Below are 12900 nucleotides of genomic sequence, written 5' to 3'. Positions count from 1 at the left end.
TTAGAAGTTCATTGGATATGATGAAGACATTGTGTTTCACAGCTAAATATCGGCAGTGTTTAGTAACTTGTTCAATATTCATCTCTTATGTGGTGCTTTTGTCCCCAAATTTAGAAGCATGGATCACACATTTATTTACATGGCAATTCTGTACAGTGAATATAGTCAAAGCTAAATGGTTTGACACACAGTAGGATTTTTTTTTTTAAAGGAAAATTTTAAAGAAAAAATAATTAGTGAGAATCAATACATTATTAATAACTTGCTGCCATTGTGTGAATACGTGTAATCATGTAATAATCAATAAAAAAAATTACTGTAATCTGATATACGTGGATCTATGAATATGCAAATTAGTCCCGCCTCCACATAATCACACCAGTTCGGACCTGCTCCACTTTCATTCGGTTAAAGGATTAGTTCTTCCAGAATAAAAATTTCCTGATAATTTACTCACCCCCATGTCATCCGAGATATTCATGTCTTTCTGTCTTCACTCGAAAAGAAATTACGGTTTTTAAGGAAAACATGGCAGGATTTTTCTCCATATAATGGACTTTAATGGGGACCAACGGTCTGAAGGTCCAAATTGCAGTTTCAGTGCAGCTTCAAAGGGCTCTACACTCTCCCAGCCGAGGAACGAGGGTCTTATCCAGTGAAATGATCAGTCATTTTCTAAAAAAAAAAAATACACTATATACTTTTTAACCAAATTCTCGTCTTACACTAGCTCGACTTCACGCATTATGTAATCATGTTAGAAAGGTCACGTGCGGTTAGCTCTTCATCTGTGTACTCTGTTTCAGAAATGTAGGATAAGGCGAAAAACTCCATCTCATTTTCTCCTCCAACTTCAAAAAGTCACGCGTGACTTTTCCAATGAGACTACACAATGTGTGAAGTCGAGCTAGTGCAAGATGAGCATTTGTGGTTAAAAAGTATATAAATGTTAATTTTTTTAGAAAATGACCGATGGTTTGGCTAGATAAGACCCTTATTCCTCGGCTGGTACTGTGTAGAGCCCTTTGAAGCTGCACTGAAACTATATATATATGTATATGTATATGTATATATATATGTATATGTATATGTATATATGTATATGTATATGTAATGTGTATATATATATATATATATATATATATATATATATATATATATATATATTAGAAGTTCATTGGATATGATGAAGACATTGTGTTTCACAGCTAAATATCGGCAGTGTTTAGTAACTTGTTCAATATTCATCTCTTATGTGGTGCTTTTGTCCCCAAATTTAGAAGCATGGATCACACATTTATTTACATGGCAATTCTGTACAGTGAATATAGTCAAAGCTAAATGGTTTGACACACAGTAGGATTTTTTTTTTTAAAGGAAAATTTTAAAGAAAAAATAATTAGTGAGAATCAATACATTATTAATAACTTGCTGCCATTGTGTGAATACGTGTAATCATGTAATAATCAATAAAAAAAATTACTGTAATCTGATATACGTGGATCTATGAATATGCAAATTAGTCCCGCCTCCACATAATCACACCAGTTCGGACCTGCTCCACTTTCATTCGGTTAAAGGATTAGTTCTTCCAGAATAAAAATTTCCTGATAATTTACTCACCCCCATGTCATCCGAGATATTCATGTCTTTCTGTCTTCACTCGAAAAGAAATTACGGTTTTTAAGGAAAACATGGCAGGATTTTTCTCCATATAATGGACTTTAATGGGGACCAACGGTCTGAAGGTCCAAATTGCAGTTTCAGTGCAGCTTCAAAGGGCTCTACACTCTCCCAGCCGAGGAACGAGGGTCTTATCCAGTGAAATGATCAGTCATTTTCTAAAAAAAAAAAATACACTATATACTTTTTAACCAAATTCTCGTCTTACACTAGCTCGACTTCACGCATTATGTAATCATGTTAGAAAGGTCACGTGCGGTTAGCTCTTCATCTGTGTACTCTGTTTCAGAAATGTAGGATAAGGCGAAAAACTCCATCTCATTTTCTCCTCCAACTTCAAAAAGTCACGCGTGACTTTTCCAATGAGACTACACAATGTGTGAAGTCGAGCTAGTGCAAGATGAGCATTTGTGGTTAAAAAGTATATAAATGTTTATTTTTTTAGAAAATGACCGATGGTTTGGCTAGATAAGACCCTTATTCCTCGGCTGGTACTGTGTAGAGCCCTTTGAAGCTGCACTGAAACTGCAATTTGGACCTTCAGCCCTTTGGTCCCCATTGAAGTCCATTATATAGAGAAAAATCCTGGCATGTTTTCCTCAAAAACCTTAATTTCTTGAAAGAAAGACACGAACATCTTGGAAGACATGGGGGCGAGTAAATTATCAAGTCAAGTCAAGTCACCTTTATTTATATAGCGCTTTTAACAATACAGATTGTGTCAAAGCAACTGAACAGCATTAATTAGGAAAATAGTGTGTCAATAATGCAAAATGACAATAGTAAACACTAATTTTTCAGTTAAAGACAGTTCATCATTGAATTCAGTGATGTCAACATCCAGCTCAGTTTAAATAGTATCTTTGCAATCAAGTCAACGGTATCGCTGGAAATGAAGTGTCCCCAACTAAGCAAGCCAGAGGCGACAGCGGCAAGGAACCAAAACTCCATCGGTGACAGAATGGAGAAAAAACCTTGGGAGAAACCAGGCTCAGTCGGGGGGCCAGTTCTCCTCTGACCAGGAAATTCAGAAATTTTTATTCTGGAAGTGAACTATTTCTTTAACTGAATTCGTAAATGCTGCACAATGGCAAGTGGCAATACTGGATAAATTATGGTAAGTTTATAAGAATTCTGAATGGATTATAGCCTAGAAAGCGGGCAAAGAACACTATATAAATAAAGGTGACTTAACACTTCTGATTGGCCATTGTGTTCGTGAAATTATCAGATATGTTTGTGATTGGCTACAATGCTCAACTCTGAAAAAACATGTTGTAAATAGAAACCTATGATGACCAATGGTGAAAATGTGAAAAGCCCCGCCCCGCAGGTTGACTGGATTGGTTACGTGTTTGTGATGGTAGGAAAGAGATGTTATAATCAAATTCATAGATGGTAGGTGATTTCAAACTGCGTGTTTGAGACTGTCTTTGGTACAGTGCCGTTTAGGAGAAAATGCTCAGCAATGGCGTTGACTGATGAATTAGCACATGGTTTGTCTTTAAACATATTAAAAACACCAAAAACGTAAACAATGTTAAAACCTAGATTTTCACCACAGGGGGGCTTTAATTTTTGGAATCTGATTATGTAATCTGGATTACATGTAACTCAGCACTGAGTGTTTTTTTTTTTTTTTTTACGAATGTAAATTTGTTTTCACTTCAACTGTATTTTTGTGACTATTTTCTTCTTCCACTTCCCCAGATGACGGGAGTGGCAGCCTGCAGGCGCACTCAATTTCCCCTCGATCATTTTCCTCTAATCCATCATCCCGAGACTCCTCCCCCAACCGAGACCTGTCACTCAGCATCAGCAGGCTCCGCCCCCCCATCATCATCCACAGCTCTGGGAAGAAATATGGCTTCACCCTGCAGACCATTCGAGTGTACATGGGGAACAGCGACATCTACACCATACACCACATGGTCTCGGTGAGCAGAGAATCACTCCTAACACACTCGGACATTGAGCTTTAAAGGTGCTTATCGGTCTGTTTATTCGGATTCTTCTTGCTCTTTCTGTCAGGGCGTGGAGGAGAGCAGCCCTGCCCATGAGGCTGGACTGCGAGCGGGTGATCTGATCACTCATGTGAATGGAGAGTCTGTGCAGGGTCTAGTGCACACAGAGATGATGGAGCTGCTTTTGAAGGTATTTGAACAGAAGCATGTTGGGATTCACTGAAACATTGTGTAATATTGTGAAGTAGACCAAAGACTAATCATCATTTTGAAGAATTTCACAAAAAACATTTTGAATCCCATAATTGAAGCCATACTTTACAGTGATTTTTGTTGCCACACAGCCTCAAGTGGCTTATTAGTTTTATAAACATTTGGCAACAGCAAAATGATAATAGACACAGATGTAAAAAAATAAATGTACTAAATACTATATATATATATATATAAGGTCCAAACTGCAGTTTCAGTGCAGCTTCAAAGGGCTCTACACTATCCCAGCCGAGGAACGATGGTCTTATCCAGTGAAATGATCAGTCATTTTCTAAAAAAAAAAAATACACTATATACTTTTTAACCAAATTCTCGTCTTACACTAGCTATATATATATATATATATATATATATATATATCATTATTATTATTTTTTTTTATTTTTTTTTTTATAGGGGTGTAACGGTTCAAATTACTCACGGTTCGGTTTGTGTCACGGTGGTTTCAGTACAGTTCAGTATATGGTATGTTTAGGGGAAAAAAAGACCACTGTCAAATAAAAATAAAGAAAATAAGAAAAAATAATCAAACTCCAAGCAACAGCACAAATAAATACAATAGAGCAAAGATATTAATAAAATAAACAGTGCTTTTCAGGTAATTTAGGTAGGTCTAACATTAGTTTTTAGGTACAGAAATTGAATAAAGTAATCAAATGTAAAATACATTGCATATTTGACTATAAATTAAAGATTAATCCTTATTAAACTTGTGATTTCCTTGTCTTTTGTTGTTTGATTAACATTAAAAACTTTGACAATGCACGGATCTAGTACACTGATACAGTACGTTCAACCGACTATGTCTGCTGGGATGCTCTTCAAGAGGGGCATGTTGACATCATTTTTGAGTGAATTTGTCCATTGAAGCACAAGACTTGAAAGAGAATTTATTTGCGCACTCTGAGATGAGAGTTTGGATGAGCGCGCACACAATTCTTCTCACTGTGCGCGTGACTTCTCATTCGCATCTGGCTCTTGAATGTTTAAACTGGCAAGGCTTGAATGCGTTTAGTTTAAACACAGATAGCAACATGTTCAATTCAATTCAAGTTTATTTGTACAGCGCTTTTCACGATACAAATCATTGCAAAGCAACTTTACAGCAAATGAAGTTTCTACAATATTTAGTGGTAGCTTATCAGTGGTGACTGTCAACATGTGCTGATCAGGTCTCACCTATCAACACCCGGGTGATGACGGCATAAATGACTGGTCATATTCCAGCATATGCCACTCGCATTGAACAACATTTACAAAGAGTGACAGGTTTGTCCATGTTTCTTTTTTTGTTCATCGCTGTTGTTGTATTGTATTGGGAAGCCAGAATGCGTATCCATCGACAGAAACATACATTAGCTGAACTCTCTCTGTTTTATGTGTTATTTTTAACAAGCCATATTACAGATGTGTGGTCATATTTAAGTTGAACCATGGTGCAAGTGCGTGCCGAACTGTGGGTGGGGAACGGTATGGTTCGATTTTTTTTTACCGTTACCCCTAACATATATCATTTCTACTAGTAATAATTCATTTTAAACTAATTTGATCAATAATTATAATCATAGAGTCATACATTTTTACTAATCATTTTACTAGTCCAAATTTAATTGCTGATATCTTTGATATAATTATAAATGTCAGCATAATTATTTGTACTAGTAAATATAAATGTTAGAATATTTACTAGTCAAAGTTGCATTACAGATATCTAAAATACGGCTTTTGACTAGTCAAAATTAAATGTTTTAGTTATCTGTAAGGCAGTTTTGACTTGTAATAATTTAACGGTATCTAAAATGTAATTTTGTCTAAAACATTTATTTTTACTATCTGTAATTCTATTCACAATATCTGCAAATCAATTTGGAATAGTAAAACGCAGTTCTTACTAGTGACAATGTAATTGACTAGTAAAAAAAAAAAACTGCAGATAACTTTTGTTCTTAGTAGATCAAATTGCATTATAACTAAGAAAATTATATATTGTAATTTGTTGTCAAAATTGAATTCCAGCTAGTAACACTGCATGATTAATAGGTAAATTAAAAGATAAATTGGTTTGCTATAAAATATGAGAGAGGGCAAAGATTGCTTTTTTTCGTAGTAGTTATGTCAACTGGTTTCATCTGCGTTCATTTTGGTCCTCTTAATATACAGAGCGGTAACCAGGTGACCCTGCAGACTATCGCGCTGGAGGACACGTCTATAAAGATTGGGCCGGCACGCAAGCGCAGCTGTAAAGGAAAGATGGCCTGCCGCAATAAGAGAAGCAAATGGAAGGACAGTCAGGACCGGTCAGGAGAACTCTTGTTTTTAAGCTCTCATATTATTTTAAATGGACTATGCTAAATATAATACCTCTGTATAGATAATACAATTTAATGAATACAAATTAGATGCACATATAATTGCTGAACTTTAATTCACACTGAATTCACATTGAAAACATCAGTGTTTACTCAGCAGAAAATATTTAATATCCTTTGATAGCTTAGCTGGCTGATATGTTGGATAAGTGAATGGCATTCATTTTGACACTTGCAAGAGATCCATCATCAGGGTTGGGAAGATTACTTTTAAAATGTATTTCCTTACAGATTACAAAATACATACTAGAAGTAATTTGTAAGGTATCTCGTTAGATTACTTATTTTTTGTGGTCTTTTGTTAACCACCTCTATATAAAAATGGGTGGCATGGATGCATTTAAAACAATTATGAATGTATAAATAATGTTATGAGATTAATGTTTTAAATATAAAATTTTGAACAGAAATATGAAATGATGTGGGGAAAATAAATTTTTAAATATGAAACTAAAACCGCCAGTAGGTGGTGACAAATCACTGTCTTAATGAAAGAGTCATGGAATCATTCGATTCGTTCAAAAGGACTGATTCATTCAGGAATTAAGCAAGTGATTTTATGAATGTAAGTGAATCATTCTCTCAGCTAATTCGTTCAAAACGTGGCTTTATTCAGGAACCAAACGTTGTTCACATACGTGCAACTCTTCTGATGTGGATTTATTTTGAAGGCAGTGGTTATTTGCATTAAGTGCAAATAGCCATAGATTCTCTTTACACTATGCAAAAAAAAAATTTGTATTTTCTTTGCAATAAGTGATAGTAATAAGATGCTATTAATATTAGTGGCAGTTATGTGATGGAAAAAGGGAGAAGAATGGGAGTTGAATGAGTTCGGCAAAAGGAAGATTCGAACTCTGGTCGATTGCGTCAAAACTGATCATCTTCTCCCTACACCACTACTGCTGATATTAAATAGGCATAATTTTTAATTGTCAATCAACCAGATTTGCTCTTACGCTGGACGCGAGCGGCACGGCATGACACTACAATATACAATAGAACCCATAATAATCAGTGATGCTGTCTACACTGGATCGACAAATTCCCAACAGTAAACTAATGCCTTGTTCTATTTATGATGTACTGACACAAAGTTCAATGATTTGCAACGGTTGCTTTGTCATGTCCAGTGTAGACAGACTTTAGCTGTTGCAGCGCAATATGTAGACACGGTGTTAGTGTAAATATACATTCGATGTATGGAACCATTTTTGTTGGTGCTATAGAGCAAATCAGTCACTTAATATCAGTCACTTAATATTAACTTCTTATTTTTGAATTGCATAAAATCAGCATCACATTTGCAATTGTGCTAATATTTGGGTAGACAGCACTCTTCTTCCTCAATCGATATTGCTTAACTATACCATATGTTGTAAATATAGAAAAACAAGAACTCATAGAGACAAACCTCACTGGCACTGCGTGAGAACAGTGTTGGCCGCCCTGATTTACAAAGATTGAGAACAACTTACTTTAAGATGCTTCTTCAAGGTTAGATGTTCCTTTGAAGCCGAGAGAAGTTTTGTTGCAGGTAAACAAAAATTGCATTGCACTGTGATGTTACGTCCTTTTTCACATTTATAAGTAAAATCGTCTTTGTATTTCCATGACAATTATGTGCTTGGCTTTCTGATTTTCTCCTGGATTTTTGTGAGTCCTGGCTAGCGTCTGCACTCTCTCTACAGGTTGCTAAATGAACAGGCTGCACAAGTTTTTATTTTTTCCAAGAATCACCAGTTGCCTCATTGGTTAAAATTTCCAAACATTTTACATTAATATTAAATTAAATAAATGACATAAAAATTCAAAGTAATCACTTTGGTAATCTAAAATATAACTGTAATTATAACTATATATAACTGTCATTTAATTACCACCCATTTAAAATGTAACTATAACAAAATACAGTTATTCATATTTTGTATTTTAAATACATAACGATGTTACATGTATTTCGTTACTGCCCAACCCTGTCCATCATTGATGTTTTCCGTTAACCTGAATAATGTCTGGTGTTCGTCCAGGAGGCGCAGCATGCTGAAGAAGCTGTCCAAACAGAGCACCGTCATGCACAGCAGCCGCAGTTTCTCCTCCGGCCTGCATCACTCTGTGTCCTCCAGCGAGAGTCTGCCAGGCTCTCCCACCCACAGCCTTTCCTCTGGACCCACAACACCCTGCCGGAGCCCCGTTCCCGACCACACTGCTGGTATGACCTGACTTTAACACGTATGAAAAATGAAAGACTATTTAAAAAAAATAAAAAAACTTGTTATTTTATAATTAAAACTATTTCTCTTTATATTGTAAAATGAAGAAATATTTTGCACTATTTCTAGTTCACTTATTCTATTAGAAAATGCCAGAAAGTTTGTTGAATATATCGTTCATAGTTTATATTGTTACAAATTGTCATAAAACATTGCCATTCGTTCAGATGCCAGCCTGCCCCAGAACGCCTCTCCATGCTCCAGCTCTCCGAGTTCACCGGCAGTCCAGATGCGGCCCAGCTCTCTCCACGGCCTCGGCTCTAAACTTAGCAACCAGCGTTACACTAAAGTGGGGAGACGGAAGTCCACCAGCAGTATCCCGCCCTCGCCTCTGGCCTGCACCTCCTCACCACAGGCCCTGTCCCCTCAGCGCTCCCCCTCTCCCTTACCCAGCATCTCTAAAACCCTCCACTCCTTCCACGGCAAGACCCTCTCACCCCCCACCATCATTCGGCACGTGGTCCGACCCCGGAGTGCGGAACCTCCACGTTCCCCTCTGCTGAAGAGAGTCCAGTCTGCGGAGAAACTCTCGGGAGCTTTGTTTGCAGACAAAAAGCCCCACGCAGTCCGCAGACACACGCTGGAGGTCCCGCACTGCGAGGTGGACATCCCGGGAGACGCAGAGGCGGAGGGGGCCTGTGGTGCGACATATACAGTGGATCACGGCAGGCTGGGCGGGTACCTGTGCGCCCAGAGATTGAGGGACTGGCCCGGCGAGCGCATGGAGCAGATCGTCGTAATGCGCAAGCTGAATCTCTCCGAACGTCGAGATTCCTTCAAGAAACAAGAAGCCGTGCAGGAAGTGAGCTTTGACGAGCCGGATGACAGGGCTCCTCAGATACCCGCTCAGTCGGAGGAGGAGTGCGTGGCGAGGAGGAATCCGCTGGTTCCCCAGATCGCCGTGCAGGGATCAGAGAGTGAGGAAGCAGACGACTGGAGGCTTTGCTCAGATGAAGAAGAGGAAGAGGCTGAGGAAAACGTGTCTCAGAATCAGGGTGAACCTCGGGCTGACAAAGACGGCCCACTCTCCTCAGCAGCTGCACACGAAGCCGCAGAGACAGCGAAGCCGGAAAAGTCCAAAAAAAAGCAAACTGAAGGAGAGATAAACGACTGAAGACTGTTACATATCCGAAGGCTTCTCAACCCAACCGCTGAGATGTTTGTTGCCACGCAGAATTCAAACAATTACCGAGTGGAGTATTTTATTAGTGTATAAATGGAAGTAAGCTAGTCTTATGCAGGAAATATTTATGCTTTTTTATATATAATTTACACTGGAGATGTACTGTTGGCCAAAAAGAGAACTTAACGGTTGTTAGTACATTTTTCTCACCTTCTGTGAACCTGTTGAGGGAAATTGAATGACTTGATTTTTCTATGAAAATGTGCCAATGCTTCGAATTCATTTCATCCTCCAAGAGCTTTTCATTTTTGCACCGACTTTGTGCGCGATGTTAAAAGCTACAAGTTCAAATGATATTTGAATGGAATTGTCATGTGGCCCATTTCATGTATTATTTCACAACCTCAAAGGGTTTCCAGAGCGTTTGAAATGATATGTGTGAAGGGGGAAAAAAGACTCACTTTGTGCTGAACATTTGGACTTGAACTGTGGAAACCCCAGAAGTAACTTGACATGTCGTACATGTTGGTCAGTTTGTCCAAAAAACAATATTCATGCATCAAACCAAATAGATCAGTTTTACACATTTTTTCTTTTTTTTTTTCTTTGTTTTTAAAGATGAATTTAGATTTAAAATATTTTAAATTAAAGGGATAGTTCACCAAAAAAATTAAAATTCTGTCTTTTATTCTCCCTCAAGAATTTCTTGAAGAGGGTCCCCATTGACTTCCATAATTTTATTTATTTTTTTTGCATAGTGACAATGGAGGTCAATGAGGACCAACAACTGTTTGGTTACCTGGATTCTTCAAAATATCATCTTTTTATGTTTGAAATGACATGAGAGTGAGTAAATGATGACAGAATTTAAATTTTTAGGTATACTGTCCCTTCAAATCCCTTCCCTGACACTCTGTGCTTCATAATTAAGATTAAATTTATTTTTTTTTTATCAAATGGATTCTTTTAACATCCAAAATCCAATCGTTATCCATTCAATTCTAAAGTATATTTTCACAGAGTTCCCACAATTATTTTTTGCATGTCTTTAATTTTCCTTTATTCTTCCCGTACAATTTTTTTTTTCCCCCCACGCAGCTTTGCATGTTCAACTTAAACTGTCAAATGTTCACAGGTGCTAAGATGAACGTGGTCATGGACACCTTTGAAAGAAAGAAACAGTAAAGCATACAGTCACACACCTCATGCTAACTGGAACTCATTCACGTGTGCACAGATCACTGCGGAACAAAGCACGTTATCACAAGTTTTCCCTGGACCGTTGGTCTGTCGGGAGTCCTCACAAGCTTTTGTACTTGGAATAATGTTTACATTTTTATATATATTTGGATTTCTACTGTGCAAAGGGATCTGTATGGCTTGTTTTGAACTTGATTACAAATGTGTGCAGAACTGAAGTCAGTGGGTGGAGGCTTGAGCTAGATTATGGTTTTAAAGTTCGGTGTGACGTCATTGTTAATAGGCAGATCTCGCCAACGGTTGCACATGTCAGACTGGATGTTTTTGTGTTCATATGCATGACTCTCTTCCAAAACGCTTTTTCGAAGTTGAATATGTCATTATTTGAATCTAATGGGACAGTGTTTTTATTGCATGAAGGTGCAACAGTCATTTGGATGTTGTCAGTCAGTCAGGACAGCACATGTCTGACAAGTTCAACATTTCTGTTATATTTTTGAAGTTTGTTAATTGTGACCTCTGTAACTTTTTTGCATCAGGCTACTGAAATCGTAAGCACTCTGTATAAGACAAATTTGTGTCAATTTTAATAGGCTGTATTTTCCGCCTGTCAGCCGACCGATTGCATGCTGCATGAATACACTGTACACTTTGGCATGGCATCCTCAGTGCAATATGTTCAATGGTCAAGTATAGCCAAGCCTTTGAATTACAGTAATGTTATTAAAATATTCATGTTATGCAGACCCTGTTGTGACATTTTATCCCTGTGTGATCACAGACTTTAGTGGATGAAGTGTTTGTCGTGTGGATCGTGTTCAGATGAGACGCCGGGTCACTATCTGCCCTTACATTCACACTAGAGCTTAACAGCACTGGAAATGCATCATCTATATATCCTGATGTGCTGATGGTTTCTTCCATTTTTCCAGAATTGTCAAGAATTCTTGATTATTGGTATGTGTTTGTAAAACAAACAAAAAAAAATACTTTTTATAAATATTTTTTAATGTTATAACTGTTTGTCTGATGTTTTGTAATAAATCATTCACTGGTTAAGCGGGAATATCACTGACTTGTTTTTCTTTAAAAAGTGTTTTATATATGAGCAATATCAAATAAAATAGTATTTGGAGACTGAAATGAGGTTATTTTTAATAATGCATCAACAAATGCAGTGAGCAGTGCTGTCATCGGAAATCACCCTAAACAGATGAAAGGATAGTACGACAAAGATAACGCTTTCCTCAGCAAACATTCAACCTAATGTTTTATTGTGAATATGAGATTGAGCTGAAGAGTGAATGCTGTATCAGATGCAGGTCATCACACTCGCTCAGTCCATCTCGTATAATATTTTTCACTACGAAGAAGCAACTCCGCGTCCTTTCGTTGCTAATTCTAAAGTGACGTTTTCGAATTCGTAACGGGTGTTTGGGGTCATCTGTTAGGGGCCGTTCACACCCAACGCGTCTCGCGTTCTTCAAAGCAAAAAAAAAAGCTTTCTGTGTGAACCCACCATTAACTTGGCCTGGGAAGTAGTTCCGCACAAGTGTTTTTTTTTTTTAAGACACTGTTGTTTTTTCTTATTCATTTACACGCTTGTGCTGTCAAACTGTTGTATAAAGACAATATCACTCTCATGGCCGTGCGATATGGCTCTGTATAAGCATGGCTGTGATTACACTTGGCCTGTGGCTGATGAGCGATATCATTTCACTCTGTTCATTGTTGCCTGTCGATGATGTAATATCCGTGCTATCGGTTTCCGCTTGTAGAAAATATGGCAACACACGTGGACAAAAATGCTGCTGTACAGTTAAACTAAATCCATTATGACTGTCGCAGATAAAGTGAAAATGAAATGAAAAGTGTTGACTGCAGCATTAAAGGGTTAGTTCACCCAAAAATGAAAATTAGCCCATAAATTACTCATCCTCAAGTCATCCTAGATGTATATGACTTTCTTCTTTCAGACGAATCCAGTCGGAGTTATATAAAAAATTGTCTTTGAT

The 12900-nt window shown here is 37.4% G+C and overlaps 1 protein-coding gene across 3 annotated transcripts in view; it reads left to right on the top strand.

Moving 5' to 3' along the window:
* Positions 1–11951, top strand: part of LOC107692230 (microtubule-associated serine/threonine-protein kinase 3-like) — a 45929-nt gene extending 33978 nt beyond the window's left edge. For all 3 annotated transcript variants that reach the window (XM_016491193.1, XM_016491192.1, XM_016491194.1), the window contains 5 exons: positions 3394–3620; positions 3715–3837; positions 6081–6217; positions 8320–8501; positions 8730–11951. In XM_016491193.1, coding sequence (XP_016346679.1) covers positions 3394–3620; positions 3715–3837; positions 6081–6217; positions 8320–8501; positions 8730–9676 — 1616 coding nt within the window. In that variant the 3' untranslated portion in view covers positions 9677–11951. The remainder of the gene's footprint in view (positions 1–3393; positions 3621–3714; positions 3838–6080; positions 6218–8319; positions 8502–8729) is intronic.
* The last annotated feature ends 949 nt before the right edge of the window (positions 11952–12900 follow it).

This window comes from Sinocyclocheilus anshuiensis, unplaced genomic scaffold (assembly GCF_001515605.1).
Source record: "Sinocyclocheilus anshuiensis isolate Anshui unplaced genomic scaffold, SAMN03320099.WGS_v1.1 scaffold827, whole genome shotgun sequence".
Classification (NCBI taxonomy): domain Eukaryota; kingdom Metazoa; phylum Chordata; class Actinopteri; order Cypriniformes; family Cyprinidae; genus Sinocyclocheilus; species Sinocyclocheilus anshuiensis.
Note: the sequence above shows the minus strand (reverse complement) of the source record. Positions and strands in the feature narration are given on the sequence as shown.